The 20173-nt window shown below is 39.5% G+C and overlaps 1 protein-coding gene across 1 annotated transcript in view; it reads right to left on the bottom strand.

Moving 5' to 3' along the window:
• NEB (nebulin) overlaps nucleotides 1-20173 on the bottom strand; it is a 138406-nt gene that overhangs the window by 33101 nt on the left and 85132 nt on the right. The window contains exons 90-117 of the mRNA XM_062005209.1: nucleotides 19593-19700; nucleotides 19387-19500; nucleotides 18548-18745; nucleotides 17452-17556; nucleotides 16744-16848; nucleotides 16554-16658; nucleotides 16006-16113; nucleotides 15170-15283; nucleotides 14502-14699; nucleotides 13756-13860; nucleotides 12922-13026; nucleotides 12511-12618; nucleotides 12141-12248; nucleotides 11222-11329; nucleotides 10483-10587; nucleotides 10284-10388; nucleotides 9987-10085; nucleotides 9236-9346; nucleotides 8953-9057; nucleotides 8193-8297; nucleotides 7687-7791; nucleotides 6282-6386; nucleotides 5907-6011; nucleotides 5277-5381; nucleotides 4700-4804; nucleotides 2749-2853; nucleotides 831-935; nucleotides 559-666 (exon numbers count right to left, since the gene is read on the bottom strand). Of these exons, the coding sequence (XP_061861193.1) occupies nucleotides 559-666; nucleotides 831-935; nucleotides 2749-2853; nucleotides 4700-4804; nucleotides 5277-5381; nucleotides 5907-6011; nucleotides 6282-6386; nucleotides 7687-7791; nucleotides 8193-8297; nucleotides 8953-9057; nucleotides 9236-9346; nucleotides 9987-10085; nucleotides 10284-10388; nucleotides 10483-10587; nucleotides 11222-11329; nucleotides 12141-12248; nucleotides 12511-12618; nucleotides 12922-13026; nucleotides 13756-13860; nucleotides 14502-14699; nucleotides 15170-15283; nucleotides 16006-16113; nucleotides 16554-16658; nucleotides 16744-16848; nucleotides 17452-17556; nucleotides 18548-18745; nucleotides 19387-19500; nucleotides 19593-19700 (3162 nt within the window). The remainder of the gene's footprint in view (nucleotides 1-558; nucleotides 667-830; nucleotides 936-2748; nucleotides 2854-4699; nucleotides 4805-5276; nucleotides 5382-5906; nucleotides 6012-6281; nucleotides 6387-7686; nucleotides 7792-8192; nucleotides 8298-8952; nucleotides 9058-9235; nucleotides 9347-9986; nucleotides 10086-10283; nucleotides 10389-10482; nucleotides 10588-11221; nucleotides 11330-12140; nucleotides 12249-12510; nucleotides 12619-12921; nucleotides 13027-13755; nucleotides 13861-14501; nucleotides 14700-15169; nucleotides 15284-16005; nucleotides 16114-16553; nucleotides 16659-16743; nucleotides 16849-17451; nucleotides 17557-18547; nucleotides 18746-19386; nucleotides 19501-19592; nucleotides 19701-20173) is intronic.

Raw genomic sequence — 20173 nt, 5'->3', positions numbered from 1 at the left:
ATAATCCCTGTAGCATTTGAATGACTGTCATGCTACTAATTCTCACAGGAGTATATTGAGTTACAGAAGTGCTAGTGTCCTCAATTCATTTATGGATATCTAAGAAACAATGATACAAAGGTCAGAGAGAAAGTCTAGCACAGGAGGAAGAATTAGGACTAGGACTCCTATGATGTTATTCTGTTCACTGCATCTTCCTTTCCTTCTCTTCAGCCTTCCATTGACCCATAATCAAAACACACTTTGAGAGCAGAGCACTCACCTTGCATTTTCACTATTATAATTAGTGTTGGTTAGTGAAGGCTGCTCTACTCCAGCAAAAATGTTCCAAGAGCTATTGTTACACAAAACCCCCTCCCTGAGTGCTTTCTTGCTCTATGGTGTCTTTTAAAAAGCATTAAGCACACGTGGAGTTTTACAAGCAAACAAAACCAATACACCCTCACAAGAAGCTGTTTTTTAAACACAGTGTCACATATGAATTAAAAGCACTGCACAGCAAAATTAAAAGCCAATTCTATGTGGTTTTGATACCAGGGAAAAGGATCATGGACTTACATCACTGATTCTGTCCTTGACCTTGCGCACGTGCAGCAACATCGGCGTGTCTTGGATTGTGGTGTAGCCTTTGGGCTTCGCTTTGTTATATTCCAGCTTGTAAATGATCTGAAGATAAGAGTTACAGGTTAATTCTTGTTAGTGGCAATTGGAAACAATCAAGAGGAGGGACATGGTATAATGCAGGACTGAAAACGACATCTTTGATCATCCCACTTCAAGGTCAGGCTTCAGAGAAGGAGGCATGCTGGAAAGGGATTGACCACACTTACATCACTAATCTGCTTGTTGACTTTTGTGGTCCTTAAGTGTTCTGGAGTATCCACAACAGTGGTATATTTGTCTTTCTTCTTTTCATAGTCTTTTTTGTATTGAACCTGGTGGAAAAGAGTATGTCAACCACACAAAACATTGTCAGGAGATGCTTCTATATGCACACATAAAATTGCAAAGCCCTTCCACCAAAGCCAGGGAAAGCTGAACATGCACAATGAGCTAAACCTTGTAAAGCCCTTGCCTGCCTAAGAGGCTGCCTGTCCACTTGTGTAACTAACTTTACATCACTCGCTGTTAAAAGCTTTACTTTCATCCTACATCTCCAAGATTGAGCTAAAAAAGCAATCTTGGCAGCGAGGTGGCTTCTAAAATTGGTAACTGGGCAATATCTCATTTATAATTACTCATCAAATGAACAGAAACATAAACCATCTTACACAGTAGAAGATGAAAACAACTACTAAATATATCATAATGCCAGGCTATTGTAAAGGCTTTGACAGCAGAGTTTATGTCTTGATAATTTCTTTCTTAAAGATCATCTTGCCCTGCTCAGGGCTAGAAAGCTGTTTTCACAGAATTCAGTGAGAATAGGCCATACACCAAGAATGATAATGCATTGTAGTCAGCCTAAGGGCAGGTGGAAGGTGTTAGAACACATCTTTAAGAATGGTTTTTCATGCTCTATCTTGCATCAGAAAATAAACCCATGCTTTTGGAACAGGGCTATGATGGACAAAATAGAAACAATTACATACAAACAACAAACCATAACATGAATCAACTCCGATGAACATGCAGGTCAGGCAGAGTGCTGGGTTTTTTTCCCCTTGAAATAAACTTACCCACAAGGAGCATTTAATGAAGTAATAGAAAACCATGGAATAATTGATCAAAAATGTCTAGTAAAGACATTCAGTCCCTGAATACTGAAGAATTGTATTAACTGTGCTAAAAAAGAACGTTTCCCTCTCATGTAATTGTTTCCTACTGTTGTATTTCCATTTTCATGCCATATGCCAGTTTCACTTGGCCCAGGCAGGAATATTTTTTCCCACTGAAAAGAGTAAGGGTACTGCAAGCAGCTGTGATTTCAGAGCAGAAATAGATATGTATCAGTTATTTAATAAGCCACATATTCATCCAGTTGGTGAAATCAAAAGATATGTGCTGGAATACAGATTAAATGAAGGTAGAATATGGGCATTTATTTTTAATTTAATAATATCAGAGTTATCACCTGCTGAGAGTATATTTTACTACTCTATTAAGTGACTGCACAAGGGTTGCTTTGGTAGTCTTGCTTATAAGTAGTAGGTAGGTAAAGAAATTGATTAAAACAATTGACAGCAGGCATGTGCATCTTTACCATTTCTAAGAGCACCTAGAAATGAGACATGACTCTGTTCTGTGTCTAGGCATGATCTGACTGCATTCTCAGGCAGAGTGGGAGATAAATGTTGTGATCTACATGTCAGATTACTCCATCAAGTTCACACTGAATTAGGAGACTGGTGTTATGAGGGTAGTCAGTCCAAGAAACGGGGTGAGAATGGCGATCTAGTTTGGAAAATATCAGGAGCAGCTGAGACTCAATGTCTTACATGTATGGAAATTTGCTCTTCATGTAAATCTGTGAAATATTATATAGAAACATATCTATCAGTTATTTATACTGAAAGGAGAAAATGGAGAGAAGACCAGCCTGAGCTGAATGAAAACCAAGTTACAGTAAATACTGAGAGATTCTGCTTGTGAAAATATTGTGTCATAGCCAGCACCAAGCACATTGACAAAACTTTGGAGTCTGACATCCACAGAAATGTAGAGAACTCCCAAGTATTAAACATTAAGTCAACCAAGCAGCTAAATTGCACGTACAATGTCTCCTACAGCAGCAGTTCTTCGTATTACCTGGCTCCATAAGTATGTGTTGTAGAGTGCTGTCAGCATATCTGGCCTCAGAATTTCATTACATCCATGCTGCAGGAGCATCTTGGCAAAGGACTTATATTTTTTCTGTTCATGCAGATGGCAACGAAGCACAAAAGAGACTTGTGAACACCATAAACAACAACACAGCTCTAGATCCCAGACACTTGGAGAGTGGAGAGATTTAGGCAGGTACTATATGTTTTCATTCAGATGTGCATACAACTAACATCTGTATAATTAAGAGTTTATATTAAAAGGTTTGCACACTGTCCCATCAAGGAAACAGTGTGGCTATTTTGGGGGAGGTAGAGTACCTTATAGATTAAGGTGAGGGTGCTCAAATGCCAAATATGTCACTGTGGCTCGAGTAATGAGTGAGATTATGTTTGTAAAGGTCATTAGGAGAGGCAATAAAGAAATGCATGATACAACATGCATTTTTTCAAACCTCTCCAATGACTTCAAGGAGGGGGGATTTCTGATGTCAGTTGATGCACAATATATGAAAGTACATACAGTAGAGGTTCAGCTCACTCAGAAAGTGGTACTTCTTTTTGAGTGGCAAAACAAAGACCGTCTGAGCAACTGAAGTAAAACATCACAACATCACAGGTGAAACCTGTGATGTCCCCAGCTGTAGGCATTTCACACAGGCAGAGGAGCTGGGAGTGAACCAGGCACTTGCTAGCAGCACTGGCTAGTGCTCCTACAGTACCTGACTGCTCAGGGTAGTGCCCCACTTGGCCAGGAGGTTCTTAGGATCATCCACAATAACGCTGTACCTATCTTTGAGCTTCTCATAGGCAGCTTTATATAATTTCTGCTCAGAATAGCATAATACAGTGTAACAGATGAAAAGAGAGTGAAGACACAGAGAGATCACAGTTCTAACAATTGATACCCCCTTACATGGACTATTTAAAGGCTGGGATTGAAGTCCATATCCCAAAGAGAAAAATATATTTGAAACCAACCACACAGAGAGAAAACATGTCCAGGTAAGATATGCACTGGAGGGCCTAATCTGCAGTTTAAGGATGTCTATATTCCATCCCTGCCACTCTTCAATAAGCCATTTTATGACTGACACTCTTCATGAAAAATAACTGCAGAAGCAACTCTATGGGACTGGATTCTTCATTTGAGGACATAGAGAACACAATGAGAGGCAAGGGTAAAATACAAAGTTATGTTATCACCAGACATTTTGTGAGCAAAAACTATAATCCTTCATCACAAAACTAATCACCTACATAACATAAGATGTTTAGGGAAGCTCATTTCAGTGTATGGAGCTCCCTTTGCTAAAGTTACACTCGTTTCTCTTTCTCATATTGCATTTCTCCTAATTTGCTGTATTAAATGATAAGAGGACTGAATACTAGCAACCCTCTATAACTAATTCTGGTTCACTTATTAAATTATGTAATGACAGCAATGATATTGGAATGGTATCTCTCATGAAACAGCTTTTTTTACCTAGAACAGAGGTACCAAAATACATTTACTGACAGGTAAACAATTCGACATAACATCTGGTGAAAAGGAATAAAACACCAAGATGTGAGGGTCTAAATATATGCAGCTTTAATGAAAAGCCCTTTTCACTGCACAATCAACAATCACTGTCACTAGGGAATCAGCATTACTCAAGTTAGAGTTTATTTACCAGTCAGCAAAGGTTTCATTGCTATGAAAAAGTAACAGAGCAGGGGTTAGGATTTCAATTCTTAGCTGCTGTAAATCTGCCCTGTCCTAGTACTTAGACAATAACAACCACTTTGTCTTTCATTACTTTGGTCTGATCTTAAAGACATCTTTTAAGCCTGAATATATTTTGATGTGTTTCCAATTTCATAAGGAAGATCAGCCTTCAGCTTGTTATTAACCTGCACACACGTGAGGCTCCACAGGAACGCCTCGCACTTACCGCATCCATCAGCTGAGTGGCGTGTTTAAAGTGCTTGTTAATTGGAGAGTCAGCTACATACTTGAAACGAGACTTGGTCTTCTCAAATACCTCCTTGTACTTACACTGTGGGGAGAAAACAAAACCACACACACACACACACACAGAGAAAACCACTCCAGTGTTAATCCAAAGACATGTAAGAAGCAGTCTTCAGCAAAACAAGGGTAGAATTATTGCAGCTGTGCATTCGACATGCTTACAAACAAGTAAATAGTTGTAGAGGTTTGCAAGGTGGAATTATCACATCAAGAAAGCAATGGAAATTTTAAGTCTCCACAATTTTAAAGCTAGACTTAAAATCACTAGAAAGAACACTACAGAGATGACAGCTTTGCAAACAGAACAGGGGGGATAAGCAAAAGGTCATTTTGCCTCCGTTTCCTTTCATAGTAAGAACCCAAATTTTTGATGCTAAGTATGAAGTTTATGTCACGAGTTATTCTTATCAATGGCTAAGTCAGAACTGGATTCTCCTGAGAAACAATAATCTACACCAAAAAACTGCTTTAGCATCAATTCAGAGGGTTTTACTTACCCCACTGTAGAGCACTTTATTCTGCTCTGCCAGAGCAAAAGTTGGAGTATCCCATGCATAACAGCCAATGCCTCTGAGCCACGACAAGTCTTCCTTGTATTTCACCTTTAGAAAAAGTAAAATATTCAGTTTTAAGTGGCACCAAGTGGTAGCTGATCAATGCTGAAACGACACCTCAAGACAAAGTTTAGCAAACAGAGCTACATCCATTATTGGTCCACTATAAATAAGTTAGAGTTGCTTTTCTGATGGACCCAGATCACTCACATGCCTAATTTATCATTAGCTGCTGGAGTTCCTGGCTGAATTAAAAGACATTTATTCTTGTACAATCAAGGGGTTTCTGTATATGTACTGATATGTACAATTAACGGTTGTTATGGGGTTAACAAACAAGTCTAAGCAAATGCCACTGAAATGAGTTAAGACTGTTCTGTTACTTCCAAACAAGATGGGTTGCAATTTTAGCCGTCTGCTTTGCTTTGGCATTTCACTCATCCGGCAGTGAAAGGGTAAAAAACCCCCCAATTTCATCTGCCTTCCCTTTCTCGAGAAATCACACCAGATTTTTATTTTGGAAGCCTACTTTTAACTTTGAGCCTCTCAGAGCCAGGGCCCATCAGAACTCACATCACTGACAGCATCCGTGACCGCGCGATGATGGAAGTTCTCCGGGCGGTCTGGGATGGATCTCCAGATTCCTAACTGATTCATGTAGTTTTCCTTATATTTCACCTACAAAGGAAATGGAAGAATGAAGTAAAATAACCTGAGAACACTCCAAACCATGCAGTTTCAAGACATTTCTTTTACTGAAGCATCCAACCTTTGTGACAAAGGCCATCGAGTGTGTAATATCCCAGAGAGGGAGAGAAGTTGATATGAATAGTGCTGATCACACTTTTCTCATCAGTTGACACATTTAATAGAATGATAGCATAAATGGCATACTGTAGGTTATTAGATGAGACACACTAAAGAGGAATTCAGAAGCTGCATACATACACTGCTGATGTCGTCCGTGACCTTCCGGTGATAGACAATGTCCAAAGCATCCTTCACCGTGTGGTACTTGCCCTTGGTGTTCTCAAAGGTTTCTTTGTAGCGCAACTGGTAAGAAAGGCAACATGTAAAAGAATAAATACTCACCTATCAGGAATTCTTTTAGTTACATTTCTTAGGAATGACATTCAGGGATATGTCCAACATCCTAATGTAAGCCCTGAGGAATTTTAAGAAGCTGCCTACAATCAACTGCAATGTCACTGAGGCTTCCAGTGAAAATCAGAGAGAAAAGGAGTGGGAACACCTAAAGCAACACTTTGTCCTACTCACTTTAGGATTGAAGACTGAGTAAAAACATCCAGGTGTCACAGAACTACTCTCTAGAACAACAGAAGTGCCACTTTTGGCACAAAAAACCCTACTTATCTCTTCTTCTTGTCATGTGATGCAGGACATCAGCCACGTGCTTGAGCTGCAGAGCAACTCACCAGAGGTTCAGTCAGTTACAGATACTTCTGCAACCTGATCTGGGTGGGAGCTGTTTCTGCAGGGGGTTGGACTAGATGATCTCTAAAGATCCCTTCCAACCCCCACTATTCTTTGATTCTTTGATTCCATGTCCTGATCTAGAAGTCAGCAGGAAGTTCATTGCAGTCTTTGGAGAAACACTTTCTCAGAGGAAAAGTTCAGAAGTGCAAAAGAGTTGGGATGCTCCTTTGCAGTATTTAGAAAGCATTCTTAAGAGAGCAGTACCACTAATCACCAGAACACAACACCAGCCCAGCACACACCCTTTCAGGGTACAACATGCAATCTGAAGCACGTAGCAAAGATCTCACAAAGGAGTAGTCTGAGCCATTGCTTTCAATCACAATTCACTACTCCATGCCTGAAGAAAAGAAAATCCATTTCACCTCAGTAACTTTATGTGCAGCAGCTCAGGGAATTTTCCCCTCTAATCTACTTCTAAATTGAAAAATGAGCAGGTGTTCAGTGACACACAACTTTACTCCTAATACAAACTGAGATGAAAATATCCTATACAACCTCTTCTATCCTGGCTCCAGCAGCAATCATTTCATTCCAGTCTGCACAATTTACACATTTCACATGGAAGCAAATTACTTTAGATCTCTTTTTCCCTTTGTTACATCACACTTCAGTGCAATGGAAAACAGAAATGAATTATAATTAATGAAAAAGAGCATTACAGTGACATCAAGCAAAAACATCTTAATCTCTGTAACATCAAATGGAAACATACATGCAAATGGCATGACCTAGGGTATGATAAACACTGAGATAGTCTATGCTTTGCATGCTTGATCCCCATTCATCCTTCCTCTGTTCTCTTTATGAAGTAACCAAGAAAAAGTAGCAATGAAAGTGTTGATGGACTACATACATCACTGGCATTCAGGTATGCCCTCTTGGCTCTGATCAAGACAGGGGTGTCAGCGACAGGCGTGTACTTGTCTTTCATCTTCTCATACTGGGTTTTATACTTTTTCTAAGAGACACAAAAAAAGAGATAAGTTATATCTTTAATCTTGGAAACATTTAATATCTGGTATTCTGTTTATGTCCAAGGGTGCTACACCAAGTGCACAAAGTCATTCTTGCAAAGTGCTCCTGTCACAACTTTGGGAAACAAACTCTGCTGTTCAGCTCTTTCTACATCTTGCTGGTCTTGCAGCCAGTGTGCCTCAGATTCTGCAAACAAGCACTTACAAAGAGGTATCTTACAAAACACTACAACATTAAACAGTACTCTTACCATGTGGAATTTAAGCATGAGAGAGAAAACTAAATAAGGGTAAACAGAGCCTTGAAACTATCATAAAGTTAGAAATAAAACTTCTGAACAGTTGAGAACTGTGGTACCAAACAACAAAACCCCAAATATCTTACCTCACTGACCATGTCCTTTACATGCCTAGCATGTGTGAAGGCTGGAGTCTGGCCACCAGCATGATGATGGGGTCTCTCTTTTGTGGCAAGTTCCACATACAAGTACTGAAGCAAGAAGAAAACATGAATCAAAACACATGCATTCCAGTTCTACTTTATCTCTCTGAAAAATGTCTGTACATTCACAGTGCATGCATAACCACAGCATTTACCCAGGAAAAGAATAATGTGCCCTCTCCTCTTCCATACTATGCCTGTTCAGCTTTGTCTATCAGCACTCTGGATAACTGCCAGTAACATGCTCACAAACTAAGCAGTCAAATGCATGTGGCACCAATGACCTCTCTGCCCTACAGTCAGATGTAGCTTTAAAAGAAAAGCAGACCTTAATCGATGCTTTTATCATCTTCATTTTCTTCTTCAAATTCAAAAATTCCATAAACTTTCTACTTAGTAACTCAAATAATGAACTACCATATGAATAAAGACATTATGATGAATGAAGGTCGATAGATAAAAGTATCTATTCCTCTGATGAAGTCAGTTTCAGAGAATTTGAGAAGAACTGTACCAGGGTCCAATGCTCTCTTTCAGGTGGAAAAAGTTGAACTTATCCACTTAAAAATGAGGAATGGTCACTTTAAACACCCTGTCTAGAAATTCTCCATCACTTTGAAACAGCCTGGAAAGATTTTGCTGTATTTTAAGAGTACAAAGAGATATATCTTGCTTGTATTTTTTATCAGTACAATATTTTTACCTGGCTCTGTATTTTCTGTCCTTGCTTGGCTCTTAAGAAGTCAGGTGTATCGAGGATGGAAGTGTATTTTGTCTTCAGTTCCTTGCCTGCAGCTCTGTAAACCAGCTGGAAAACAAACAGGCCCATGAATTATTTCTTCTGCTCCTATGTTCATCTAGCAGCTGAACAATCACAGCTTTGCAATTGTAACATCTCATTTATTTCAGGGAAAAAAAACCAGACAGTGAGAGAGTCTGAGCTTAATTATAACTACAAAGATGTGCAGAGATAATATAGAACTTACTTCACTCAAATGGGTTTTTAGTTCCTGGACAGCTCTGTACCCAGGAGTATCCAATACCACATTGTATTTAGCCCACATCTTCTTTGCAGTCCCGGTGTATATGTAGTTAGACTGGAAGCACAAGAGCAGTGTTACTTAGGAAGCATTTCTTATTCCTGGTAGTACAGAAAATTTTACAGTAACTTAACAGTGCTTTGAAACAACTAACTGGCTGCATGGCAAGAGATTCTGTCATCTTTCCTCACTCAGCTTTCTGGCAGTACACAGCATGAGTGGAAATAACCAAGATGATCAGGGAACTGGAGCATCTTCCTTACGAGGAAAGGCTGTGGGACCTGGGGCTGTTTAGTCTGGAGAAGAGCAGATTGAGAAGGGATCTCATTGATATTTACAAATATCTAAATGGTGGGTGTCAGGAGGCTGGGGCAGCACTTTTTTCTATTGTAGCTAGCAACAGGACAAGGGGTGATGGGATGAAGTTGGAACACAAGAAGTTCCATTTAAACATAAGGAAAAACTGTTTCAGTGAGGGAGCCCTGGCCCAGGCTGCCCAGGGAAGGTGTGGAGGCTCCTTCCTTGGAGGGCTTCAAGACCCTCCTGAACACATTCCTATGCAACCTGATCTAAGTGAGACTTGCTTCTGCAGGGGGGTTGGACTGGTTGATCTCTAAAGCTCCCTTCCAGCCATTCCATGATTCTATGAGACAAAGCAATTGTTGCTTCACGTGGTGCCTGGAAGGAAACATCTTACCCAGAGCTTGCGCAGCTGACGAGCACGGACCATGTCAGGAGTATCATACAGGAAGCAACCCAAGCCCTTCAGCCACCTCAGATCCTCTTTGTATTTATTCTATGAGGCAATTAGAAAAAGTCAAATCAAAAGTTAACTTTTGGGGATAATTTCATTAATAAGTAGCTAAACACAAGGACAAAGTATTTATCTATTACAGAACAGAATGCAAACGGCAGAGGCCAAATTTCACTGTCAGTGTAAAAGCATTGGGTCTGTTCTATTCAAATACCAGGTGTCTTAACTGAAGTTGCTTACATCACTTGTGATGTCCCCAACATAGCGGCAGTGCAGCACCTGAGGAGTGTATGGCAAGGAAATCAAGTGTCCTTGCATCTTAAAGAAATCTGACTTGTAGATCAGCTGAAAGAAAAAGGAAAAAAACCAGCATTTCACATGTTTGGTCACACTGAATGTTCGAGATCTCTTCTGAGTTTTATGTCAGAAAGACACATACATCACTGACAGCTTCCTGTGTTGCTCTGACTTGGCGGATCTCCGGCGTGTCTGGGGTGGTGTGAATCTTGTCCTTGTACTTGTGGTACGTTGCCCGATATAACCTCTGTATTGAAGGAGACAGCATCCTACGTGTTACAAACTTCAAATGGCAAGCAGTTTGGCAGAGTGCAAGTGCTTCTCTTTTAAGGGCAGTTCTTTTTGCCAGGCGTTGCATAACGACAGAGAAAGGAGAGCAAGCATTTTGCTTTCTAACCAGGCAAAGACTGTCCACAATTAGTTTTGAGAGCAGCTTGTCTAATGCAGGAAGAATCTGAGGCTCTAGTCCTTGAAACATGTAAATATGTGTGTTTAGTTTTTAGCCTACTAAAGCCAACGATCCAGGGAGTACATATATATAAAACCTGACACTGTAGAGACCCAATGTCATACAAACAGACTAATTTAATAAGCAGCAGCAGATCAGTTAATAAGAACAATCTGCAATTGATTTTATATTATGGTAACAGTTTTACAGGATTACAGAAAGCTAGAGGTATTGAGAACCTTAAAAAGCCATATAGCCCAACTCCAAGGCTGGATCAATGATCCTTTGCCATTCTTGATGGATATTTGCCTGAACTGCTCTTAAAAGCCTCAAAGGACACAGGTAATACAACCTTCCCAGTCAAGGTACTCTCATCCCTCAAATTTTGGGCACTACAAATGCAATTGAAACAAAACACATGTATTTACTGTACCTCATTAATGACTTGATTCACTTTTCTCACATTTTCAAACCCAACATCTTTAGGTCCCAGAGTGTAGCCTTTAGCTTTCATGTGTTCATAGGCTTCTTTATACTTCAGCTATAAAGTGGGAAAGGGAACAAAACCATACAGAAATTAAAGTGTGATTCTACTTACACTGCAGCTCTGACCATAATTTGAGCCAGTTATAGACATAAACAAGTGCAATGTAGCTACCTAAGAGTTAAATACACTACACATCATCATTGTTTTTACCTTTATCACATGGCCCATGATTAATAATGTTTTAAATTCCTCTTGCATCTAATCAAGTATTTGCATCTGCCTGAGGAAATTCCTATTTTGGTAGTAATTACCTCAGATAATGATGGGGTTTGGTAACACTGAAATTCTGTTAAGGCAAACATTATCAGTCTTGGGGCTTGAGTGTACTGATAAGATTTATTTGCCACATCTGGGATATGAGGCCTTGCCTGAGCTGTGTTGTAAGCACATTTGTCTTCACCCTTGTCTCTGTCCTCATTTACTGGATGGATGTTAGTGCTGTGTTACCAGTAACTTGTCTATAACCCTGTCTCTTTCCTGCAGCTTGCAACTGGACTCCCCTGGATGGACCTTGACTTCATCTTGTCTGGGACTGCTGACAAAACCTGTTATCAGCCCCCTGCTTTGCCCATCCCAGTGAGGTACAGTGGGACTTCACCCTGGATGATGAGGTCACTGCCTATGTCATGGTCACCCTCAGTTTCTGCTCAGGCACCCGCATGGAACTATCCCACTCTTGTTGCTCTCTGACAAGCACTCTCCTATCTGAGAAGCAGCTGTCTCAAACAGCTATGTGCTCATACAGGATGGGCATCAAATACTGCCTGGCACCTCTTGTTGTGGAAGGGCTTGGTACATGACTTACATCACTGCCAATGTACTGGACATGTTTAGCGTGCTGAAAGCCAGGGGTATCTGTGGGAAGGTTGTATCCAGTAGGCAGAGCATTCACACCAGCCCAGCGGTACAAGTTCTGCAAGAGAAAACAGGAGACAGTTTGTGACAACTGTGTCTAATATTTGAGTGTTCACCAGCTGCATAGGAAACCTCTTTAGTGCAGTTGGCAAAAGATTTCCCCCATGTCTGCATCACAATGCATGCTTGTAACGTAAACAAGGGCACTTTCCCACTTTCATTTCAGAGCAGTGGGAGGCCCTTCCTTTATCTGAAAAGCTAAAGACAAAAATATTTGCTCAATATCAGAAGCCCCGTGGACCCAAAAGTTTGACACTTACTTCACTCTGGATTTTGTTTGCATGATATGCCCGCTCCAGATCTATCGTTTTATCCGTAGGAATCATTTTGCCTCTAACGTTGTTGATATATTCACCACGGTAGACAGCCTGAGAAAAAGCAAAAGCAGTTAGAGGAGAGTCATAAAATTGTGATGTTCTCTCACAATGTGTACTGTTTGCACACAAATGGGAATTTCTCCTAAAAAAAATGGTTGAAAGTGTTTTGGATTCGGGTGATTCATGATTTCAGTGATTGTGTTCTCATACCTTAATAAAGGCATGAGTTGGAGATCACCAGCAGTGATTAAACTATTAAAATGGTTTTAAAAAACCTCTAAAAGTCACATTTCTAGAACTTGTGAGGTAAGGGCACATGCACTGTTGGCAGTGAAACGTGAAACAAACACTTACTTCACTTAAATTCATGCCACTGAGGACATTCTGGACATAGACAGGAGTGTCCATGACCACAGTGTAGTCACTCTTCATTTTTTCTGCCTTAGATTTGTATTTAATCTGTAGAGAGAATTTCAAGAGCTCTAATTAGTAAGGCTAGCCATTGTTAATTGAATTTATTATACTATTATACTTACTACATTTGCTATTTATTGTATTACTCCACTATCCCATTAGTGAACCAGCATTTAGGTAAAACATGTATTGAAACTATGGCTGAATAGATCAATGTGGCCTCTTACCAGGTAAGAGTAGCTGATAAACTATATGAAGGAATATTAGGAAATGTCACTACTCATTCATAGAATGGGCATATGTATCATATGACAAACATCCAACATACTTCTCATACAAAACTTAAGAGGGGATATACGGTCTGGAAACCCAGAATGGTTATGCTCCCATTTTATTGGTTTAATCCTAAAGCAAGGGTGGGTCCTGAGGTGTGTCTTGAGACAAGAAAAAGAGAACTATCAATATAATAAAATCAATATAAAAATATCTCTTTTTAACATTAGTTATGCATCATTTCTGTTTTACTTCAAGGGGTCTGAGTGAAGAATTACTGTTTTCAAGAGCTTTTAGCAGAAGACACGGATTTAAACATCTGCTTAATATTTTCCTCAATGGGATATAACCTGACTTCTAGAGCACCAAAGTTTAAATGCTTCAGAAGAGACAGGTATGTTACATTTTCCAGATTATACCTGGAGCAGAAGAAAGCTACTCCAGCTTTTTAATACAATGGAGCGAGAAAAACAAAGAAGTAAAGGCAGTGCATCCACTCACATCACTGCGAAGGTCGTAGGCATGTTTGGCATGGAGAATTTCTGGAGTGTCCCAAACAAAGCAGCCGATGCCTTTCAGCCAGTTGAGGTCATCCTTGTATATAACCTGAGGTATCAGAGCAAAGAAGCAAAGTGTATAAAAGTCAAAATAGATTTCCACTAGGACCTGATCTCTTATTGCCAAGTCAGTCTGAAACACAACTGTTAAATGAAGGAAAGTAAGGTTACCAGTATTACAACTTTTTTTTGCTTGAGAAAATCAAGACAATTCAGTTTGGCCAATAAATTAGAAACACAATGGTTTTTTAAAATGCTATTTGCATATTCCACTGGGTAGTTGTTTACTGACAGTACTCTGCCCTACTCCTCAGGCTGACAACCATAGGGCAGGTGTGCAGAAGCTTCACAGCACCAGGGTTTTCTCAGGCTTTGCAAGTTCCACACTTTGTGCAACCAGCTAATAAAGGATAATTTTCAAACAGGGATGGCTGAACTGGTAGAACTGCAATGTTGTGATCCAAGGTCTACCCTGACATGATGCATGTTGAGCATCTCAACTATGCACTTAACGAAAAGTGTTAGAAAAACACGATACAGATGCTCTTTATCAGTGCAAAATAGAACAGATTCAAGTGGCAACTTCAGAGTGTTGCAGCTAAGCTTTTGCTAAACCCTTTCCTCTAACAGAGCAGAAGTGCAAGAACCTTCTGAAAGAGCGAGCCACAAGGACATGATTTGTGAACCTACATCGCTGAGTTGATCCGTCACTTTTCGAACGTGGGTGTTGACTTGAAGGTCTGGCAGACAGATCCACTCGTGGAGATGTGTGCGATAATCAATCTCACTGATCTTCTTCTGTGCATCCTTGGCAGAAATTATGTCTACCATGTCTGGGATAATGTGGACTTTGGCTTTATTCTTTTCATAGACTTCCTTGTACAGACGCTGCAGAGTTAAAGCAGTACATTAATAACGCTGACAAAGGGTCTGAAGCACTAACTGTTGGTAATTTTGAAGCCAAATGATTGCTGTTTTCATAGAAGGTTAGTGGGAGAGCAATCACTTTGGCTATGACCAAAATTGACATCTTGCTTGACCTAAAAGTAGCCTGGAGAGTCTTAATGAGGCTGATAAAATGAGATTAGTCAAATTTTCATTATTAAAAGGAGGAAGACTATGTAGTTCTCCATTCTAGACACAAGTAGATTACACTAAAGGTTTAGCCATGCAGGCAGTTTAACAGTTGAGACACAAGCCTGAAAAGACACTTGTAGGTGTAATATGGAATTCAGCACATACTGAACACTGCCAAATGCACGTGGAAATGTGGTATCTGAACAAAGGTTCTTTGAGTAGCCTCTTCTGAGATAAGTATGGTTTTATCAGGAAAACACACATCAGAGAACAACACTTACATCAATATTAAGCTTTCCAACTCTAAGGCACCTTGCTGTATTGGGATCATCCTCAACACCTCTGGGCAGAGTGTACAGTGCTTTGAACTTGTCGTATTCTTCTCGGTATTTTACCTAAGCAGAAGCAAAGAAAGGCAACAAAGAACTCACTCCAATGAGTCAATGGTATCTTTGGAACACAATTCATCAGTAAGCAAAATATTGAATTGAGTCCAACAGGCAGAGAAAGTCTTTAAAGCAGGATCTTGAGTTTCTATTTTGTTTTAAATGGCAAAGAAAACACATCATAACCATCATGCTGTAAAAAAAAACAGCAGCTGAGCAGAAGGCTAAAACCAAAGGTAGAATAAGCTATTTATTTACTATTCCTGCTCTTTCATTTGAAGATATCCACAAAGAGAGTGATCTCTCATAAGGCTCACTTCAGTAAAGCATGAGATTATGCTCTTCTATACTTGGTAAAGCATCATTTAAAGACATTTGGTGTTTTTCTGACAAGGGTGCTTATGCAATTTAGGCTGGAAAAAACCATAATCAGACATTTTTAAGAAACAGTTTCTATTACTATAAAATGTCCATTTTTTTCCATGAAAAGAAGCAGCAAAGAACTATGATATCCAAATTATTATCACAGAAAACAGATCATCTACAGATAAATATGATATCTAATTTTTAAACACAAAATAACTTAAAGAACCCTTTATTTATAGCTATGTATCTATATAGGTATATATCTTTTTTATACCTATATACTTATAGCATATGCAAGGCATGAAGGATTTCATTGCTAGAATTGATCATCTGATTTTAAAGAATCAAGTACTTCATTCACTTACAGTGCTGGCATTATGCTTCAGTTCTTTTGCACGTGCTAGGGGTACAGCATCAGAGGGCATTATATACCCAGTAGCCTTCACCTTATCCCAGGCTTCCTTGTAGAGATTCTGTGGGAAAATAGTCTGTATGAGTGGAAAAATTCTTCTCATGGGTATTAACCAATGACCAGAAACCAATAGCCCTTCTGGTTTTTATATGCTGAAAACACTACTTAACACCAAGAAGCTGTAGGTTTAATCACGATAATGCACAAAAAGGGAGAGAAAAAGGGACCATTCCTGTTCATTCTCATAAATGCTCTTAATTTTGCTCAGGTGCAATTTTCTTCAGGGAATCCATTTACTAATGTATGTATTTTGACCAGACTGGTACTGCAGTTAGAAAATACACCCTCTGCTTGATACACCCTCTTTCTCAGACTCAAACAATACAGAGGGCTACCACTGGGTTTGATAAGCTCCATGGTTGGACATTTACCTTCAAGTAAAACAAACCCCCACACAACACCACCTCAAGGGGAAACCCAGAGAAGTGTAGAACCACTCACATTGCTAAAGAGATGTTTCAAATTTTCAACTCTTTGGGAATCCACTGTCTCAGTCACAGTTGTATACTTGTCCTTAGTTTTGTGGTAATCTTGCTTGTATTTCACCTGCAAGATGAAGGGCAGAGTTAGTTGTTTCAATGCTCAGAAGGCACGTGGGATAATTCTGCATAGAAGGAGTGGGGAGACTCACATCACTGGCATTGAGAGCACTCTGCACTGCAGTCACATAGACAGGTGTGTCAGTCACAACACCAAAGTTCTGAAAATTCTCTTTTCCTGCAGCTGTGTATTTTATCTAAGGAAAAAACAAACCAAAACACAATAATGCTGAAAATGATCAGGAAATTCCCTGCCAGCTTCCTTTAAAACCAGTCCTGAACAACTGGAGCCCAGGACTACTGCCTAGTTAAGACCAATTTTAAAAGTGACTGGGCACAGAAAAGAAACACTTAATATATGGCCAGTATGAGCTAAGGAATAATGAAAACTGCACATCACTGTGTAGCATCTAGTAGGCTAAGAGTACAATCAGCACAGCAAGAGATACTATATTCCCAACATAAATGTCTCACTGAGGTAACCTGGTGCACAGGCAGACAGAAAGACAAAGTGTTATCTTCTCACTGTTGAAAGCCACAGCCTTGCTCTCCATCCATTCCCTTAAGTTTTCTTGTCCTTCAGTAACAAAAGTTATGTGTAGGTACATGATCAAACTGAAAGTGTGTAATGTAATCATTTGAACAAAATATTTCTAATGTAACAGGAATTACTCCATTCAGCTTTGGACTAGGACAGGTCCCTTCCAATCCTACCATCCTATGATTCTATTATTCTATGATAAATAGAAGGGGAAAAAAAATCTTATCACTATTTCCTTATTTGAGTAAAACAGGCTTACTTGGCTCTGGAGGTCATACGATTTCTTAGCATGCAAGATTTGTGGAGTATCCCAGACATAACATCCAATCCCTTTCAGCCAGTTTAAGTCATCTTTATACACCACCTATAAGGGAGAAGAGGGATAATAAAGTCAGCAAGAAATTTGTCTCCTGCTTGAAGACAGTAGTATTTACTTCCTTTCTATATTCATTGTCTCCCACTCATGTAAACTTCAATTGGAAAGTCACCACTGCCTCTGAACCGGGCTCATTCATTAACTCACATCTACTTGGAAGCTGAGCACAGACTAGTTTGACTGAGTGATTTTTACCACTGGATTTGCAAGGGAAATTAAATAAGACAGCACAGTAGTAGGTCAGGCAGTTGACACATCACTAAATTTTACCAGGAAGCTTGGTTGGCCCAAGCTGAGATACTGTTGGCTACATGATACAAAAGAGTGTGGTGGCTCCATGTGCCCTTCAGTCAGCTGAGACTCTGTGGACTCATAAAAACCCCAATCAAACGAAGAGAAGACTTCTTCAGGATTGTGAATGCTGTCCTGGCCTCTGTGCAAATCACAACTTTCCCCAATTACAGTGAGTAATGATCACTGCAATGCAGAAACCTCCTGACTGTACTTTGATACAATCACTTCTCTGCACGTGCCAGACAGAAAACTCTCTGTACAGTCTCATCCAGACAAAGAGAGATAAAGAGTTGATAGTAGTGGCCTTTGGGAAAGTTTCATGAATGTAACTGATTTTTTTTCCAGTTTACAAGTGAATAATAAATAACCAGACCATTAAAACACACAAAGACAACAGTAACAATCCTTGGAGGTCTTCAAGACCCACCTGGACATGTTCCTATGCGACCTGATCTAGGTGACCCTACTTCTGCAGAGGGGTTGGACTAGATGATCTCTGGAGGTCCCTTCCAACCCCTACCATTCTGTGATTCTATGATTATGCCACTAAGCAATTGAAGACCATGGCTATTCATTTCACATTTAAACACTATGGAAGATATTTGAAAGTATTTTCTATTTCAATACATTGCAAACAATTACATGAAAGGCTCCTAAAATTTCACATAATAAATGAAACACGTACATCACTCAAGATGTCCTGGGCTCTTCTGGCTTGAATAGCAAAATTTTCTTCAGGTAAACAGTTCCACTGATGGAAGTAACTTCGGTATTCAAGATCACTGAGGATATACTGGCACTTCTTGGCTAGCACATGGTTCATCATGTCACTTGGAATATGGACGTTTGCTTTAGTGTCTTCATAGTTCTTTCTGTATTCCAACTAAAAAGGAAAGATTGGGGGGAAAGGTTAGAAGTGGTTTTCTGCATAGTTTTGACTGTAACTGACTACAGGTTAAAGCATAATCTGAGACACACTTTCTGCACTTAGAAGTTAAACTCCCATGGGATTCAACAGAATGAAATCTTGGCCATTTTCTCTGAGGAGGTAACAGAAAGATGATAACAACCTTCCTCACTTGCACATTTAACAGCTGGTGAGAAAATTAACAAGATAAAAAACCTCTAGTTTTTAATCTAGTTAAATCTTCCCAACCAAATGAAGACAGAATATTTGGGACCATAACTACTCTAGGTCCTGTATGACAAGCTGTACGTGCAGCAAAAGAATCCCAAGTTCCATCATGCTTCATACTACTCAGATTCTTAAACTGAGACAGAAAGAAGCTTTTCCCCCTATTCCATTAATATGTCTAACAGCTAAACTAATCCCTTAATACCATCCATCATTTTCAAGCTCAATTAGTCAATCCACATCCAAAAACAGCCACTCAGGAAACATAAATGTGTTGAAAACACTTTCACTGTTGCTCCTCAGTATTGCATTGGTTGTGCTTAAACATGTTGCACTCATGAAAGAAAGAAAATGGAAAGTAAGTTTATCAGGACTAATTCTCTGCTTACCGCGCTCCGGATTTTCTGGAATGCTAGAGAATGAATGACACTGGGGAAATCACCAATCTCCTTCCCAGCCAGGTAATGGCCCTTCAGCTTCTCATATATGGCCTTATATTTAAGCTGCAAAATATTCAGGTGGAAGTGTTAAAGTTCATTCTAATAACATATAGGGAAACAAAAAAGGAGAATCAGAATGGAGAATTGATACTCACCTCACTGTTTACGTAGTTTGCATGCTTTGCTCCAACAACTGGGATGTATTTCTCATCCAAAGTATAGCCAATGGGCTTGGTGACTTCCCAGGCTTTTTTGTAAAGTTTCTAGACAAACAAAAAAAGGGTTTTGATGAGAAACCCCACTGTACTCCCCAGGAAACCTGAGCCTGTCATTTAAATACATATGGAATATGACTACTTCTATAGCTCCTGATTCCATGAATTGTCCCAATCAAATCAATGAAGAATGCTCATTTGGGTCACTTATTCAGTGTGAGAAAGGCAAACAGAATAAGGGTTCCAATTCAAGAAGCTACCTAAGCACAAATTTGAGCTGATCTCTGCTTTCCTGATTCTATTTGGAATCCAACATTTCTCATCCAGGAGAGTAATAATGACATCCAAAATGCAATCATGAACACTTGTTTAAAAGTGCAGTGTGGAAGTGATATTGATCATTTTACTGATATATATTCAAAACAGTGACACATCTCCAAGTTATACTATTACTTGTTATAACAGCATTAACTGTGTCAGGGAAACTTCCCTAACACATCATATTCTGTGACCTGGTCTAG

Source organism: Colius striatus, chromosome 11 (assembly GCF_028858725.1).
Source record: "Colius striatus isolate bColStr4 chromosome 11, bColStr4.1.hap1, whole genome shotgun sequence".
Lineage (NCBI taxonomy): Eukaryota > Metazoa > Chordata > Aves > Coliiformes > Coliidae > Colius > Colius striatus.
This window is presented reverse-complemented; position numbering and strand designations above follow the sequence as displayed.